This window comes from Cardiocondyla obscurior, linkage group LG12 (assembly GCF_019399895.1).
Source record: "Cardiocondyla obscurior isolate alpha-2009 linkage group LG12, Cobs3.1, whole genome shotgun sequence".
In the NCBI taxonomy this organism is placed as follows: Eukaryota; Metazoa; Arthropoda; class Insecta; order Hymenoptera; family Formicidae; genus Cardiocondyla; species Cardiocondyla obscurior.
In genome coordinates, this window is record NC_091875.1 from 5,754,993 (window position 1) to 5,773,337 (window position 18,345).

At 42.5% G+C, this 18,345-nt stretch overlaps 1 protein-coding gene across 2 annotated transcripts in view; it reads right to left on the reverse strand.

Annotated features, from left to right (window-relative positions):
* Sm (heterogeneous nuclear ribonucleoprotein L) overlaps positions 1 to 18,345 on the reverse strand; it is a 131,813-nt gene that overhangs the window by 13,291 nt on the left and 100,177 nt on the right. For both annotated transcript variants that reach the window (XM_070663778.1, XM_070663777.1), the window contains exons 7-8: positions 2,963 to 3,055; positions 562 to 860 (exon numbers count right to left, since the gene is read on the reverse strand). In XM_070663778.1, the coding sequence (XP_070519879.1) occupies positions 562 to 860; positions 2,963 to 3,055 (392 nt within the window). The remainder of the gene's footprint in view (positions 1 to 561; positions 861 to 2,962; positions 3,056 to 18,345) is intronic.

Below are 18,345 nucleotides of genomic sequence, written 5' to 3' on the forward strand. Positions count from 1 at the left end.
CGTTATCCGAATGACGGTAGGCGTTTGCTTTAGCAAACTGGAAACGGAACGATCTTTGACAATCATTTACATTTAGATTAATTTTGATACCAGATTCAAGCTTAAAAAAATGTCGCTTTCTGTAGAATTTTTATTAATTTCTTTACGACTTTATTATGCAATTTTCGTTTAAGTCATTTTCCGGTATTTAGCCGAAACCGCGTATTTAACAACCGGACCGCGTATGATCTACGTGGCGGTGCGCGAGGATTTGGCTGTCGTTAAATATAAATACGCGCGGCCCTTTCGCTAATCCTTGTTTGGATGTATAAATGTACACGGAAACCGGAGCCTGTTGGTTCCTCGTTAAACGCAGGTACGTGTCGTGTAAAGGATGTCAATGGTCCTACCGTGTTAACGCGAGGTACCCGTGGCGATAATTAAGTCATGCGACCCTTTTGTTCAGCCTCGCCAGCTCGTTCCATTTAACACTCTGCACATGGACGGTACGGGCACCGTGTAAAGGGTGGCGGGGAGGGCGCGACGGGTGACAGACTAGGGGGCTGAAGACTCGTCACCTACCTTCGTCACGTTGCCGTACAAGCAGAACAGGTTGAAGAGCTTGTCGGTATTGACTTTGTCCGGCTGCAGCCCGTACACCATCATGACCGAGCCCTGCGTGCTGGAGGGCGGCGTTTGGCCCAGGGTGGGCACGTAACCCGGCCGAGGTGGTGTAGGATGTAACGGCTCGCGGCCGCTGAAATCGCTCTTGATGCCGTAACGCTCGACGTACGGCTCCGCGTACGTCGCCGGCCCGTTGAAGTTCTCCTCGTAACGATCGTGACCGGCGCCCGGTGGGAAGGTGACCTGCGGCGTGGACCCTGGAACCGCAGATGCACATTGAACGACGAATGCGGACGTGGGCGAGATAAATGACGCGCGCGAAACACCACATCGTACATCGTCGACCGTGACGGACACGGGGTTGCGACTCGGTGAAATCAGCACGTCGCGAAAGAGAGTTCCGCGAGGTTCGGAAATACGCAACGTCTCACCCGCGAGAACACAGCTCGGTCTCTAATGACCGCGGCTGACTGATTGACTTAAAATTATTACAAATTATTATTTTTTTTTTTTTTTTTTTTTTTTTTAAATTAAAAATACAGTAATCTTATCTGTTTCATTGTATTAATATTAATTATTGTATTAATTGTATTAATATTAATATTCGAAAACTAAATTATACATTTTTAATGTACATAATATGTATAATTATACTTTTACAAATGCTGATTTATACAATAATAAAGAAATAAAGCGATTTCTATGCACAAGAAATGGAGTTTGTTATTTTGAATGGAAATACCATTGTTGGCGAGATTCCGCTCTCGGAGCTGTTCGTAAATTACGTAGAGTTTGAAAATCCACGTTTTATAGAAAGACAGCGAGTAAGGTTTAAAGCTAGACACTGCGGGAAGAAAGTCAAAGCGAGCAACCGGAGTAATTCGAGTCGACTTCATTGGAATGGTAATGCGACGCCTCGCGTAGCCGGGTATTAAATGTTGCGACAAATGGTGTCGATTCAGAATGTCGGTGGACTATTGGGAAAAGTGTGTTGCCGCAAAGCACGGAGAGTTACGATAATGTTTTCCACTATCGGATTACAACTATCGCGCAACGAGAGGCTCGGAGTAGTTTCGATCGCAGGCCGCGCTCTGCGTTACGTTCGGTTCATCGATTTCCCGTCAGAATCGCAACGGGGATCGCGACCACGGGGCATTGACTCACGGCGATAGCATTAGACCGGGGAGCTGTATCGGAGAGGAATTATTTTCCCGTGGTCAATATTAGGTGCTCAACAGTTTAGACGCCGCTGCGGGAAAGATTGCAGCTCGCTGTCACCGGCTGCAACAGTTCGAGCTGCAGTTCGATCGCAGCAACAGCATCACGTGTCGCTTACGTGACAATTTTTCGCGTTTGCATTATTAAATTTATCTCGCGTGTCTCAGAGCTCTATTTTTTATGACATTAAGAAACAAAAAAAAATCTTGAAAGCTTCCACGACTGCTGAAGTGACGGAAAATGAAAAAAAAAGAAAATTGTTTCTGTAAAATTCGCAAACTTTGATTCTTGAATTTAATTAAAAAATATACATTTTTGTATATTTTTGAATGCCCAGGCAAATGCACGAGCTTCAAGGTTTAAATTAGAGCAATTTTTTTAAACAAGCAATTTTATTTGATTTTTTTTTGTTCAGTTTCATGTCGGACAAATTTTTTTCCCTCGCGTAGAAAAGCCCGTCATATACTTTGCAGTCATGTTTATTAATGTACCACTTCCCGGTTGAAATTTGCGAATTTTGTAAGAACAGCTGCTCTTTCAATTTTCCGGTCAGTCTATTCATCATCGTAATTAAAGCTACCGAATTTGCATTGCATATGCCGTCGCGTTATGAATGCCATTTGGATTGTGAGCGAGATTGCAATATTCCTCTGAGAAAATAGTGGCACGTACGTTTGCACTGAGGTCTCTTATTAACATTTAAATGTCTCTGAACAAGCCCCGCGTGCGTTTGGCAGGTTTCGCAAAGGAAACGTCACGGTGAAAATCTCTTCAATTTAAAGAAATTAAAGTTTCTTTTTTTCTTCGCGCGTGAAAATTTCACAAATATTGTAATTTTTTTGCGACAACTCGAACGCCGAGTCTCTCCTGCACGAGAGATTCGGCGACGTGACTTTCCTTTACATCCCCGTGCTCTGCAAACAAATGCGTTCGACATACTTTTTTTTCCCACCCCCTCCCGATAACGACGTTCCGGGTCCGCACTTCGGTCGGTCCCCCATTAATCCGCTCTCATTCTTTACACGTGTTCGTGAAAAACCTGCGATCGCCCCGGCAATCTATATTCCGAATCGGTGAGCTTAATTTAGCCATTAGGTACCGGCGAGCGGACGAGCCGACCGGAGTAGACGGGGACACTCACCGTACGGTTGGGGCGCGGCGCCGTATCTTGGTTCAGCCAAAAGGGGTGCCGGCCTACCATTTCCTGTCGCGTCGTTTTTGTGTGTGCTCGAACCTGCAACAGAATGACAGTTCGTCGATGAGACTATAATCACCTCCTACGACGCGGTTACGCCGCGTGGTCTCACGTGGCCGCCGAGGGAGACAAACGACGCGAGTCGAACGTCGCCATTTATCCCGGTGTTCCTGGCAGTTTCGACAAATTTCCAGTGGGAATCCGCCGAGCACGAGACGTACGAGTAAAGCACCGAGGAAAATATAGAGCTCCGTTAATATATTTACGATTAGCTCACTGACGTATGCATTGCCGCGCTCTCTTTCGAAATGGAGAGTTTCTCGAGGGGGTCAACGTAATCGTAGAATACTCGATCCAGCACGACGAGTTCTCCACAAGCTTGCGAACGCTTTGCAAGTTTAATACTGGGATTAAAGAATCAATTACATAACTCTCGGCTTCGAATCGTCGTCTCACGAGAGAATTATTATTTATTCATCGATATCATCTCGTTGCGTTTCGCGTAACTCGCTACGACGTAACCGTTCCCTAAACGCAAATCACATCCGAGGCGACGTCTCGATCGAGTTTCTGACAAGAGGGTCGATTTGAGATACATCACAGTTTCCTGGAGAGACAGACGGATGAGACGTAATTCCGTACGTGATCCGCATACGGTTCTTCGCACGTGCGCTCTGCCGCGCGATACGTTCATATTAAAGTGCGTTACACCCACGTGTGCATTACAGTAGCCATGTGGATGTCTCGCCGAAATGAGGGAGAGTTTCAACAAGCGTTTTGGTGCGCCCACTCGCATAGGGCCGCACACCAAACGGTGCTCGTGCACCGTATGCGAGCGATATCGAGCTTGTTGCTGCAGCGGAGCGGTAACCTACATCGGCCATCCCTCTTCGGTCCTCCCCCGTAGAATATTCGATATCGCCACGTTTGCTCTCGACGCGGTTTGCAGCCACCGAACGGGAGATGCTCGCCTTCCCGTTTGAAATAGAACGTCCTCTCTCTATCTCTCGAGCCGCATCAGCCGCTTGATTGGCCCTCGCCGAGGAGGAAGCAATCACCTTTAACCCCCGGCTTGATCCTCTCCGGATCGCGATTCGATACCACTCCATTGTGGACGTACAGAATCCTGGCAGATTAATTGCTAATTAAGATCAGTATGCTAATGCCGCCTACGTAGAACACAGCGCGCGGTACGTTGGATTTAATTGCGAGATTGAGTCACCGCGAAATGCAAAGAGCAAGGACGTGTGTACGCGTTCGTCTCTTTGAAGATAGACTCCGGTGGCACGTAATAATATTTTTAGCAAGCGTCGCGCGAACGCATTTTATATTTCCGGAAAGGCACGGGCGAGTTATAAATTAAAAACCGATGGCTTACTTTCTGCAAATTGTCAAAGTGCGTGGAACGCGCGGTTAAATTAAAATATTTCAATGGCAAAGAGACGATTCGATAACAATATGCAAGTTTGAAGATGATAATTATGAAGCACTCTACGTAATCATCGAATTCTAGCAACGTCGTGATAAAAGTTCATTCGTTAATTTTCTCGAGGAGGAAGCATCGCCCCGCTACACTTTCAATAATTACTCGACGCGCGAATTATTCAGACGCCGAGGATCGTGGCAGCTGGAGCTTGTTTTTCAATAACGCGGGGGAAAGAGAACCCGATGGACCGTGCCTCCACTTGAGAAATGATGCACCTGGGCTCGCATTTCGAGAGCCCCTCGAGAGTCTCGCAAGTCCGACGAAACTCAACGCTGGCACTCGTCGAAGTCTCGCGCGCCGGTTTCGCGGAAATTACGATTTCGTATATCAACGAAGTTTACGCGAACGCCGTTTCTCGCCGTGTTTGTCTTCACCTCGGGGTTCTCGAGACAGCAACGTGACTAACGAATTTAGTTACGCTCAGGATGACGAACGCGAAAACACCTTATCGACAACCTGAAATTGGAGCGGATAAGACAAGTCGAGTCATTTATGATCCTGTTCGGCTAATCCGGATGAGGAAAGTTTCACCTTTCACGAAGAAAAAAGATCTACATTTCCACCGAGTAGATCTCGGGTAAAATTTCTCTCTCTCTGCCTCTCTTTCTCTCTCTCTCTCTCGAATGTCTCGAGTGTTCAGGCTCGAGCGATGGACGTTGGCGCGTAAATTAATAATACCACCGTAAAGATACCTGCTGTCAGGTTAAATCAGGACGGCTCCAACGTCGGGAATTTCAATTTCCAAAACAATTTCGTCACGAGCACTAAATCGCTGTTCTCCATTATCTCGGTAATTAGGAGAATGGCTTTAAATTGTCAATTGCCAGAGTTAAATAATTCGTTATGTAATCGTACTTCTTTTCTAATTAAGCTCGTCACCAAGAAAAAAGAATAAGAAAAAAAAGAGAGAAAAAAAAGGAAAAAAAAAAAAAAAGAAATAAAAAGAGGTAAAAGAAATTTTTTTCCTCGCATTCCGTCTGAAGATATATACTGAGAAATGTGTAAAGCGATAAAAATAATGCTCGCGCGCGTCCTCTCTTACGAGTACAATTCGTCTCTTTTGCATGCAGGGCCTTCCCTCGTAAATCTCAAGATCAAATGAACGTCAAGCGATCTATCATAGCCGTTGAATTAATAACGCCGCTGCGGATGTTCGCCATCGGATTAAACCGGTGCCGCGGTCCAGCGGCGCCGCGCGGGATTTCAATCTCCAAAACAATTTCACCGCGAGCGCCGCATCGTAAAGGTAAATGCCATTACCGGTGTAACGACGGGGGTCTCGTCGCTCGTGGGAGGATATCCTCGTGCGCGATCATTACAGGCGGATATTAGAACTCGTAGGTCATCGTGACTGTTGGCCGGGGCGAAATTGCAATTTTATGCCCGACGAGACGCGTGATAGGGAAATTACGACTCCGCTTCTCGATCGCTTCGCGAGCGCCCTTCGGCGTGGGAGGGTATATCGAAGATGCTCTTCTTTCCTACCCCTTTTTCAACGTTCGCCACAGGGAACAATTCTCCTATCCACAGAAGCTCCCCGACGGCGGAAACCGACGACGAGAACGGACAAGGATTCGCGCGCGATATCGACCTTCGACGTCGCCACGCAGACTACCGCCGCCCATCCCATGAAGTGTACAGGGTGAACGGTAAAATTCACATCGTAATTGCGACTTGCTTTTACGCAATTAAAATTAGACTGATTTAGGCTGAGCGCGATCCTTGTGGATTTTCTCATATAATACACGGTGGAAATAAGGCGGCAGGTTTATTAAATCAATTTCAAGTTTCTTCAGTAATTCGAGAAGATATAGTTTACGCAAACGATTATTAAAATAGCGAGAAATATTGCTCCTTATATAAATATATCTACGGATAAAAGAATTCGAAATTTGTGGGTCAAAAATAAAATACGAGGCACCCTGTACGTAGCTACGTAAACTCCGCCAACGCAGGTGGAGTATCGAAGGACACAGCCGGAAGAAACGGCGTATAGATTATTTGAACAAGGGTGGGATTATTCGACGATGAACAAACGCCCCCGTGACACGATATATATACGTTAGAAGCTCGGGGATTAAAGCGCAGTCGCTACGAAATCAGTACGTGGACGATGTGAGAAGTAGGTCCGAATATTAAATAGCACCGGCATTATCCCTTTACAAAAGAAAAAAAAGAAATGCAAAAAGAAAGAAACGGGCTCTTTCAACGTTCCACACTTTAGACATTTATTTTGCAGGTAAAGCGGAATAAAAGAAACGTGACAAAATCTGCGGTCTTTGTAAGCATGGAAAAGCGCAGAACGAGCGCTCTTTAAATTAGGTACGTCGTAACGGGCCCGCGACCGTAAAATGTAACAGCTTCGTAACAGTTCTCCCCTGTTACGCGAATTATCAATTTTCAACTTAATAACGCGGAAGAAAAATAGTACGAGCAGGATAGCTGGAAGACCTTTCAGAGTTATTCTAAAAGACGCGAGTCCCTTGGAAAGTAAAGACGGGCGACTTGAATAACAATAAACGCACATCGCGTGGCAAGCTGCGATTAGCGTAAAAACGATATTACGAACGTATGCCATAATAAAAATAGGTTTGAGCAAAAGTGCTCTTTTCTCCGTTGGCGTGATATGAAAAAACTCAGCAAAAAGGGAAGCACCAAAATGTACCGGCGGGGCTTTCAGCTTCTTACCCTTAAATAATAATAAAATGAAATGAACTGCAATATGTAGTGGCACCGACAACGAGAGACAAAATTATTGATACAATATCCCGTTCACTTTTGATCAAGATATTATTTTTCTTACCTTATTCTTTTGATATATATTATATATATGGTTATCTATAAACCCACGCGTACATACACGAGAAATTCAATTTAACGTTTCAACAACGTCACGGAAGTAACACGCAATACTTGTCGAGTGTGCTAGACTATAGTTTTCTTAACAATAACCTATCAAAGTTATTATTACGAGATCGAGTTACCCCTTCAAAGTAAATATTTGTCCGTTTTCTCAGAAAGTCAACGTTTATAGTGCAACAGGTATAGCTGTGGTCAACAGTGCAATCGAAAATAAAAGGAGAAAAAAAGAAAAAAAAGGAAAAAAAAATAAAAGGAAAAAAAAAGAAAAACTCTTTCTCTCTTACAATTAATATTTTTCTCGCGATAGAGTCGAGATAATAATATCTTCCGCTCGTGCACTTTACGACACAGCGATTATCGCCGAAGCGATGTGTATGTAAATCGACTTGCGTTGATCAGAAACTGCGAATGCATTAATAATTGTACTAATTGCCACGACTGGATTCCCCATCTCGGGCCATTTGCTTGATACGAAAATCGATTTGCAGCCCGCTCTCGCCCACGTGCATCTCGCGGTTGTTGTTATTATTATTGTGTAATTAGACAAGAGTGATACCGCTTGGGCATGTTCTTGCACGAGATAAACTCGTTAATCATTCGATAATGAGATCGTTTTTAATCCTAGAACACATCCCGGAACCGTGATCCGTTCTACGTAAATGTATGAACGTGCAATTGATATTGTAACAGGTTCATTTACGAATTCAACAATTTAATCCCGCGGTTGGAGCCGCGCGAATCCTATGATACCCCCATCATTTTCAGCATTCAAAATTAACACGCGAGACGCGCCACATAATTAACACAAAAAATGTAATATATTTATAATTTTTTGCAAAGACTGATGTATTAAAAAAAAAATAAAAATAATGTCCAAGTAAATTTTCTAAACTTTATCCCTGTGCAAAAAATAATTCCCACGCAACGGAGAAAAGTTCGATGTACAACTCCTTCGACGCGACATTCTATTCGTAATTTCTAATATAAACTTGTATAACTTTCCTGCGCAACTTCCTGCGAACCTCATTTCGGCCGAGCTACATTCATTTCCCTTCGTCGTACGTAAATAGAGAACTCTTTCCCGAGCAAGTTTTGCGATAAACCGCACTGCGATCGCGTCCATCCGTAGGGCAGCGCGCGTGCAGATGAAGCTTGCTAATTGCGTAACCGACATGATCATCCAACAGTATAAACAGCCAAGAGCTTCTGCGATTAATTAGCATTACAGAATTAGTGCGTCGACTTCACTGGCCGTGAACGGTCATTTCCGCATGTTCCCGTCTAATGACAATCATTATGAAGGCGTCTCCAGGTGGAGCATAAATTTAGTCCCTTTGTGGTCAACAGCCGTTGGGTGCTGCTTACCGCGTCGGTACACAGAACTGCCGTACTGTATCCCAACATAGTAACCCAGTGTTTGAATTAGACCGTGATGTTCTCAAATCATTACTGCGATCGGTATTTAGATAAGCGAATAAGAAAAATCATCGTGCTGTCGAAACAATTAAATTCATGTTAAATTCAAGAGATTTTTCAGTCCGTCGATGGATAAAATTAAAATGTATACAAAAAAAGAATATAAATATGTAAATTATATACCGTAAAAAACTAAGAAGGTAATTTTTTTTTTTTAAAGCACACATGTCGTCGATCCCAACCACGTCGTTTCACATTTTTTTATTTAATTATTTATATCATGTTAAACGATGAGCCTATATGTGCGTTAACAAATAAAAATTTATTTAAAAGAAAAGAAAAAAAAAAATTAGTTCTTTAGGTAAGGAAAAAATAATTTTCATAATCAGAAAAATTTCCAAATGTATAATTGCGCTCTAAGTATTCCGCTCAGAATCCCCAGGAGATCGAAGCCGCCGAGGATCTCCACGCTCATCCTTACTTCCAAGATGCGGTTTGCGAAGCCAACGCAGCTTCCGGCGAGACAACGGGTGCGGATGTTAGGCGGTATGGCGCAGACACAGTGGGGCCGTCCACGTGGCCGTAGATGTCTTGAGGTCAGGGTGCTGGCGGCAGTTTCGGTCGCTCGATGAGCCACTGGCGCGACAAAGGGCGCCGCGTTTAGGAGGGACGGTACAATATACTCGAGCTTCAACTTACCGTGCGGTCTCGCGGCGACACGTGGCGTCGTGTCTCGGCAGAGATTCTGCGAGCTGTCTGTCTTGCCGTTCTCTCGAAACAATTACGGGGACGGACGGACAGATCCGTTCCGAACATCCATCCGCGTATTCACTCTCATTCTCCGTAGATAGTAGTAGTAGGAGTGGTAGTAGTAGGGAGGGGGGGAAATGAGAGCCGTAGATCTGCCTAAGCCCCCTCATTTTCACCACCGGGCCCTGAACTCCACGTTCCACGTGAGATTCCGTCATCACCATCAAGTCAACAACGAGTAGGCTGCATCTGCACACAGACAAACATTCCAACATAACAATCCCCCTTTCCATTCTCTCTCTCTTTCTCTCTTTCTCTCTCGCTCTTTCTCTCTCTCTCTCCTTCTCTCAACTTCTTTCCCGTAATCACCGGTTCCCCACCGCTCGGGGTGGAGGGACGGGGGTGAGGGGCTCTGGGGCCGTTTTTGTGTGCGTTGTGCGAATCCGTTCATGTACTTGTCGATTTGTTTAATATAGAGGACTTTTTTTTTTTTCTTTATCCGTACAGTCCGTCAAAGGGGCTCTGCCGAGAGGGTTTTAACCGCCGGCCGATCTCAACCCCCCTTTTTCTTCGGTCGTGTGCGTGACAAGCGAGAAGAGAGATTGAATAGTCGTGTGAGTAGTATACATACACGTGCGAACGCGTATATAAGTATGTGTACATGTATATGTACGGCTGGTACAGTGAGGCTGGTCGTCAGCGACCGGAAACGCTTCCCATCATGCGAAAGATATGCTCAAGTGCTTTCCGATGAAACTTTGATGATGTCATCAAATATCGAGCAAGTTAATCGAGTTGGCTCCTTTCATCGTTCGTGTCACGCTCGGTTTTTTAATAACGTCACGTGAAGCAGTCATTGCAACGATATTATTATTACAAACTGGAAGAACCATCCAGATATCAAAAAAATTCAGAATTAATTTAAATACGAATCACATTGACATATTGCTTGAATCTCTGAAGAATGAATGAATTAAAAAAATAATTACGAGAGTAAATACAAAGATTAATATCTCAGTTATCGAAAAAAAAAAAAAAGAAAGGTGAAACAAATTTCGAAAGAGAAGATTATTAATCTAATAGCTTTGTAATTGAAAGTTTTAATAATCAATTGCACGCTCGCAGCACGGAAAAAATAATAACTGATTAATAGGAAAAACTCAATTTTCACAAGACAGTGACATAGCACCTCTATCTATTTTCTTTCTTCAATCATCAATTACCGGGATAAATTCTGTCCGAGAGAAATTATTTTCAGATAATAATTACATTTTCTTGTAAGCATCAGTTAACTAGCGTGCCAATTTATTTGTATCATTTTGCTATGTTAATACTAGATCTCTATTTTCTTCGTGCCTCGCAATTTTGCAAACGTTTTGGGACTTGTGACAAACTCGAGCAACCTGTTTTTCTTTTTTTTTAATGCCATCGAAGTAGTCATCGGGAGCACTCGAGACTGGTTGCGCCGATTCAAGCCCAGCTCTCGCTTATTTTGCTTACTCTCCTCCCTGCGTCTGCGTTACAGTCTGGACTATAAACCGGAGCAGACGAGAACAACGAGTCGTTAAGCAGAGTTAGCCAGCCCGGGCGGTCAATGCAACTCAGCCTCGGTCGCATCTCGTTCACATTATTAACCGAGAGCAACGTTTCCGGTGGCCGGCTACGGCCGCAGTGTACCACGCTCGCGTACACATACATCGAAATACGTGTGCATCGGGAATCCCTTTTCGTATCTCGACCTTTCTCGATCCGATCGCTTATACATATGTACGTGGAGCTTCTTTGAGAGCTGTTTCTATGTATTCGGCTTTATATGACGTATACATATACGTATAGGTAGGTATTTTATTTTATTCTATTTTATTTTTCATTTTCGAGCGGTAGGCAGTGGTCGAATGTTTGTCTGTGAGTGCACTGGTAGCCCTTGCAAGACGTTGTGGTGGTGAGCAAATTATTCTGAGAAACATGTATAGCACGGCATTATATATTCATATAGATGTTTTTTTTTTATTTTTTATTTTTTTTTTTGTTCTAGCTCACGCGCACGTGTGTACGTATATGTATGCGTGTACATATGTGTGCGTATGCGTATACATATACGTGCGCCCATGGCTCGCATTTGATATTCAGTGTAATATACCCCCGACTCTGTTGTCCGAGGGGTGGAAGATTTTTCGTGGTTTGATTTCCCGATGGTTGGTTGGTTGGTTCGTGGGTGGAGGGTCCGGCAGATCTACGGCGTGATGTGTGACGTATTATGTGGATGCTGTCTCTGTATATGTATATACGGCACATATATTATATATATATATTATATATATATTATTTATCGTTGTAGAACGGTGTGCCCAACCTCGAAAATTCGGTTGCTGTGGTTATTACTGTCGATGTGGTTGTACTTGTTCATGTTGTTCATGTCTTGTTATTTGGTTACTTCTTTTTATTCTGAACACATACATTCTTTCTCTTTCTCTCTCTCTCTCTCTCTTTCGCTCTATTTCTCTCTCTCTCTCTCTTTCTTTCTTTCGTTTTCTCTCAGGCTATTTTCCTCATCAAGTATTTTTCCTTTATCGAGTATAAGGATGCGTGAGTCTTCCTTTCGCTCGCTCAAAGAAAATGTCTTTTCCTTATTCACTCTGGTTTACTTTGTATCCCGATTTTATTCCGTCGTCAAGAAGCGGCACTGCCGGCGTCAGGAGCACAGTTTGAAGGCGTAGCACGGGGAAAGCTTCTTGAGAAAAAAAGAAGGAAAAAAAAAAAAAATTGAATGGACGTTTTGTGTCACGTAAAAGTTACCCGCTGGCGAAATTAATTGGACCTAATCTTGAAGAGAAAAATCGCGATCCATAAAGGAAAACGAGCACGATCGTATTTCCAACTTTAACTGTCATCGCAAAATATTACAATTAACGACGAATAAATTAATTTGACTTATGCAATTAAAGAAAACGAAATAATATTTTTGCCTAGCATCAACAGAAAAAGCTAAATTAAAATGCATGAAGTAACAGCGCATTATTTTCTATAAGATTATTTCACGTGCAGCCTTCGTCCGAAACTATGCGTTTAAAACTCCAAGACGGGAAAAATTGCGAGGGAAAAATGTCCGGCAGTCCGCAATAAAATACGATGTAATATTTATAAATTTATTTCAACCAATATAAACGCGTAATGGGACGAGCGTGCTGACGATACTTCTAATGCCGACGATATTTGGTAAGTGGTATATCGGGTTCGATCGCGATACTTTTCCGAGGGAAAGCGATAATTGTTGTAAATCCGCGCGCATGAGCGATTTCCCGAGCGTATGCATCCTTGATGTGACGAGCTTGTTCAAAACGTTTCGAGCCTGCTTGTTTGATCGAATTGATTTAACGATGACATATCGGGAACGGAAATGGCACGATCGCGCGTTCATTAAGCGAAGTAATGCCGAGTGAAAAATCGTGCTACGAATCACGACGGATTCTGACAATAATTCGCAGATGTACGCCAAAATTGGCCATTTGATTTGTTCCATTCAATTTGCACAAGAAAAACGAAAATTATTTTATCCAGCCGTGCAGGAAAATCCTCCCGGATTAACGAAACCGATTCAATATGTAAATGCAAATATTTTTTTATTTATAAAACAAAATTTAATTTCACGAAGTTTTCAATTCTGACATCAAAAAAAAAAAAGAAAAAAAAATGAGAAAGAGAGAGAAGTAAATCAAAATATAAAAATTTTATTCTTTACAATTTTTTATATCTGCCGAATAGTTTTTTGTTTTTTTAATCGTAGGTTTCTAATGAATTTATAAATAATTTTTTCAAACCAAAAATTTTAAAATAAAATTACTTACGGATAAATAATATTTTTTTAGCAAAAAGGAAAATGTATCAGAAGTTCCATTGCCAGAACCGTCGGCGTTTGCGATTATGACGTTCGAGTGGACGATGATTTCTCATCAAATGTCCGCGAAAGGAAAATTAAATGTGAATTTATCACGAATCTGAAAAGTTACGGCGGAAAAAATTGAAACATGTATTTACCGTGAATAACACGTTGCGATTTCTCTCGATACACGGGTTATCGTGCTTTCCTGGCACGCACGCACACAATATTATTCGTTAAACTCGATCGCTAATCTCAATCATTAAAGTAGGCCACCCGAACAAGAAACTGCCCCGTTGCGAGAGCGGAAAGACACGCACGAGTTCCCGATAACTTCTAAAGGCAGAAGAAAACTAGACGCGAACTTTCACGAGAGTATCGCGAGAAGACGACGTCTTGGCGAGGAATTTTTTAAGCACCCGTCGACCATCTCTAAAGCGAAATATTACCGGATGAAGAATAACCATTCTCGCAACTTTTCCCGACGCCAAGTTCCGCGTGCTGCAGTGAAATAATGATAGGTGTTATGAAGTATATACATTTGGCAGGAGCACGGGAGAGAAAGAAAAAAAATTTTTCGACGAAGAAACGAAAAAAAAGGGGGCTATCGTGAATTCAACTTTTGACGGTTCAAAGTTTTTCCTTCGTGTACCGTAGAATAGACTCGACCTGGCTTTTGGTACTGCCCGTTCGAAGGGAAACGCGAGCTCTTAACCATTTCCTGGGAACATCTATCGAGGTAAAAAATGTACCGCGTAAGACGGTAATCGGAGTGAAAAAAGGGTCTATTAATACTTTAATAACTGGTCGCGATAAAAAGGGCATTGCGATTCGATGCGGTATAACGGTGCAATGAAGAATTAAAAAATGATAAAATATTACCAAAGAAAATATTACTCGGAAGTCGCTTTCCATTGCCAATTAACAAAGTGAAAGAGTAGCCTTGTGCATATGACACATTGTGCGCTGAGAGGTATTAAAGAATAAAAGAAAATCTATCTAAATTACTGCAAGATGAATAAGGGAGGTAATGCTATCGAGATAATTTTCGCTACTCCTTGCGATGGAAAATTGGCACTGTGCCTCGCGGCACCGGCGTACATTACAAATCTAAAGGACAGAGTAAATGCGATAACATTGCTGCAGCATGATAAAGAACGCACTTGTAAGTGTTGCTTCGCGAACATTAAAACGATAACATCGCTATAAATTCTTTTCTAATTGCGCTACTTGCCGCTACGAGCATCAAGCAAAATTTCTTTGCCCTTTTCTAAGATTTGCACACTGCGCGAAGCCGAAGAGAACGCGCTTGTATCATTAAAATGTTGCATAAGCGCAAGCGAGGCAACACGTGCGCAGGTAGCCACGATAAAAGCGAGCGTTAGAAATAAGCGATAATTAATATTAGATGCTAATTTATATCACAACCGACTTTCTAACACGGAACACTTGAAGTAAAAATTGTTGGAATAATAATTAACAATTACTCGAACGTATATTAATTTCCCTTTTTTTTTTTCTTTTCCATGAAAAGGCGAGAAAATGCGGATGACGGCTATCAGAAGTTAATTATATGAAAGCTTGATGAAAACAATTTAAAACTGGCAGTGGATTAGTCTTGAATAATGAAATTAGAAATATAACATTATTTTGAAAATGTTCGAAAAACTTATTGGCATTTCGGGGGCGACCTAGCTTTTGAATGTTTCACGAGCTATTAATGTCAAGCTATTAATGTTAAGGTTTCTGAAATACGTTTTCTTGCTCGTCGGCCATTTTACTACTAACTTCGTTATTTCGTTCGCTCTCGATGACGCGGTGGAATTAATAACGTCAGCGTTTTTGTTACGTACAAATTTAATTTCCCTCGAAATACGATTTTACTAAATCGCAGTTATTGTCAAATCGAACTCGTTGCTTCGACTTTTTCAAGCGTTGCGAAATAAAAAGGCATAATCGGCTCTTGGAATTTCGTTCCACAGAGGAATCTGGGTACTTTCGCTGAGTCGCGAGCTGACATGTCGCGGGTAGACTCACGCATCGTGTAACTCACAAAGGAATCGAGAGAACAATTGTTCGGTCTCGCTGATCGGATCGGTCTGTGGTGTTCTGTCTCGACGGTTAGTCGGCTAGACTTGCGTCTCTTGCGCATGGGGATGTTAATGCGGTGGAGATCTTAGCATGAATCTTCTCTATTTCATGACTGTTGTTTTTCGATGTGGTTGTAATTGTAGTTGTACTTGTAGTAATAGTTGTAATAATAGTAGTAAGTAGTGTCGATGTAGACTGAATCACGATCCGATGAGGTATGGATTGTTACTTTATTGGCGGCATGCGTATCTTTCGCCGGGCCGAGTGTGCTGTCGATTATAAACCGTTTTCGTGCTCGGCCATTTTATTAATATTATTAGTACAGGCGTATTAATATTATATTATTACTTTGCCAACGTATGTGTGCTCTGATCTCTCGGTGTATGTTGTTGTCTTTGTCGCTCGGTGTCTGCATGTCGTTGTGGAGGTCGATATGTTGTATCTCGTTGTCTCGCGCTTGTCTGCCTGCGGTGACTACGGGAGTTCTAAGCGCTCGGAGGGATCGAGATCGATTTTGTGGCTCGTGCTGTGGCGCTCGGTGTTGTGGCGTAACGACAAAAGGCACTGGCTTGTGTGTAACGTTTCGCACGAGTCTCGATGCCGGTGAGTCGCTGCTCACCGGCGCACCACTGGTACATTACGTACGTAAACGTTGAAGAACTTGACGCGCGCGAACGTGCGCGCGTACGCGCGACGCGTTTGCGTCACACGCCGCAATCAAATTACGCGCTCGAAGGGACCGAAGAGTTGATGGAAGCTCCGGCGATAAAAATCATGATTCTGCCTTGAGACAATAAAGCCGCTGGAGCAAAGGCGCTCTTAAGTTCGCGAAAGAAGAAACCGACGTAAAAAAAAAAAAAAAAATAAAGACCTTCAAAAGATGAGATCTTTTTCAATTATATATTGCAGGAAACCGAAGCAGAATTATGATTTGTACCCGAGAATCGTTATGGTGTTAAATATTTCCGATAAATCTGGTCTAAGTGACGCTGAGAACTCAAGATAATAATTATAATAATAATTATAAATATAAATTATTTATTGTGACTTATTACCGAAAGAAACGTTCTTTTACAATTTATTTATCTATTTATCATCTTTTTACCATCATTATTTAACTTTTTATCATCTTGATTTTACTGCTCAACACGTAGACCAGTTTTCGATCAACTCTTTGAACGCGCGTTTAATCCTGCGCATCGTAGCGAAAAACTAGCGTGTTATACTGCGGAAATGTCGACAGTTCGGCAAGCGGTTTGCCACTGGGGAAGTGCACGCGGTGTAAATTTGATAAAAACCACCGACTGTCGTCAAAAGTCGATTGCGATTGGCTCGAATGCACTTTTGGCTTTTTATCGGCGGACGTCTACTTAACAAACGCCGTCGACCATAAAAAGACTCGCCGGGCGCGGAGTTCACAGTCGAGCGACGTTAAAGTAAACGTCCTCCGCTGGGAGGAAATAACGGGGCGTTTGCGGGGAAACACGCAGCCGTCGGGAGAACGCAGGATTTCGTGCGCTCGTTACTCGTGGGCGCATAGAAGCGACCAGAACGTAACAAATTAATCGTGCGCGCGCGGATACTTTCGAGGTCGTTTCTCATTACCATTCGGACCACCCGATCGAAGCGTTTCGCGAGAAATTTAGTGTGTCGCGTCGCCGCGATAATGCCAAGTAATATCGTTGCATTATGAATGAACGGACGAGGAAAGGAAGAAGGAGGGACGTGCAGGTCGAATATGAATTAGAGTGTCAGTCAACCCGAACGGGTAAATCATCGGGAACTTCCATTTGCGCTCCATTTGCGAGTCGATATCAAGCTGGAATATTATTGGACACGCACGGCGGCTGGTACGCGGTCTGCGTTTTACAATCGTAGATCCCGAAGCCTTAAGTGAGTTTACTCCTGAATTGCTCCTGGAGTTTAGTTTCTCGACTTAATTGGAAAAAAAAAAAAATAAAAAAAAATTTTTACAAAGAAATATCTATTTAATTCGAAATAAATAACGTCCCATTTGCAGAGCGAGGACAGAGCGAAATGTCAAAAGCTATCGCCGAGATTAACATTCGTGAGATATTAAATTTTTCACTGACGCAAACAGCTCGTTATCCAAACTTCCATGTAGTCAATGATCTGTTCGACATGCCACTTTATGCAGGCAGCAATGTCTCTTTGATTCAGATAAATGCTTCTATTTGCTTGCAACAAAAATTTCCATTTCATTCCGCTATTGATCCGTGACGAAGAGCGATTGATGAATCGTGCAACGCACACGGTTTTGTCAGTTTGTTTTCGGGGTAGGCTGCGGATTTTCGACCGATACCAAACAATTTTTACAGAGAAACTCTCTACAGCGGTTTAACATTTGGTGGGAAACCGTATTTAATTTTGTTCGTACCTTTAACTATTTAATAACTAAAAATAAGAAATTAATCAAAAAGTGTAATATATTTTACGATATGTACGCGATAGGCAAAGATATCTTTTTTTTTTACGTTATTTTCCGACCTAACTTCAATCAATTTTACATTCCGTAAAACTTTAAAAATAAAAAAAGTCATCACGTAGCCGCTTATTTGACCGAAACAAACAACGGTAAAAAAAAGTTACAAGTTATCTTACAAACGTTCGCGCATTTTGAAAGAAAATTTTTACGCAACGGACTAGTTGCTGAGAAAATATTATGCCGCGCAGATATTTGTGAATCGAAGAAGCTGCCCGAAAGGGAGAAGAGACTAAAAGTTTGAGAACCTCTGTGCAGGTTTATTTATTCGAGCGTAGTAACGCTACGAAAAATATCACTTTCGGGTCTTGTATTTTTCGAACGGTGTTGAAAGTGGCCTATGG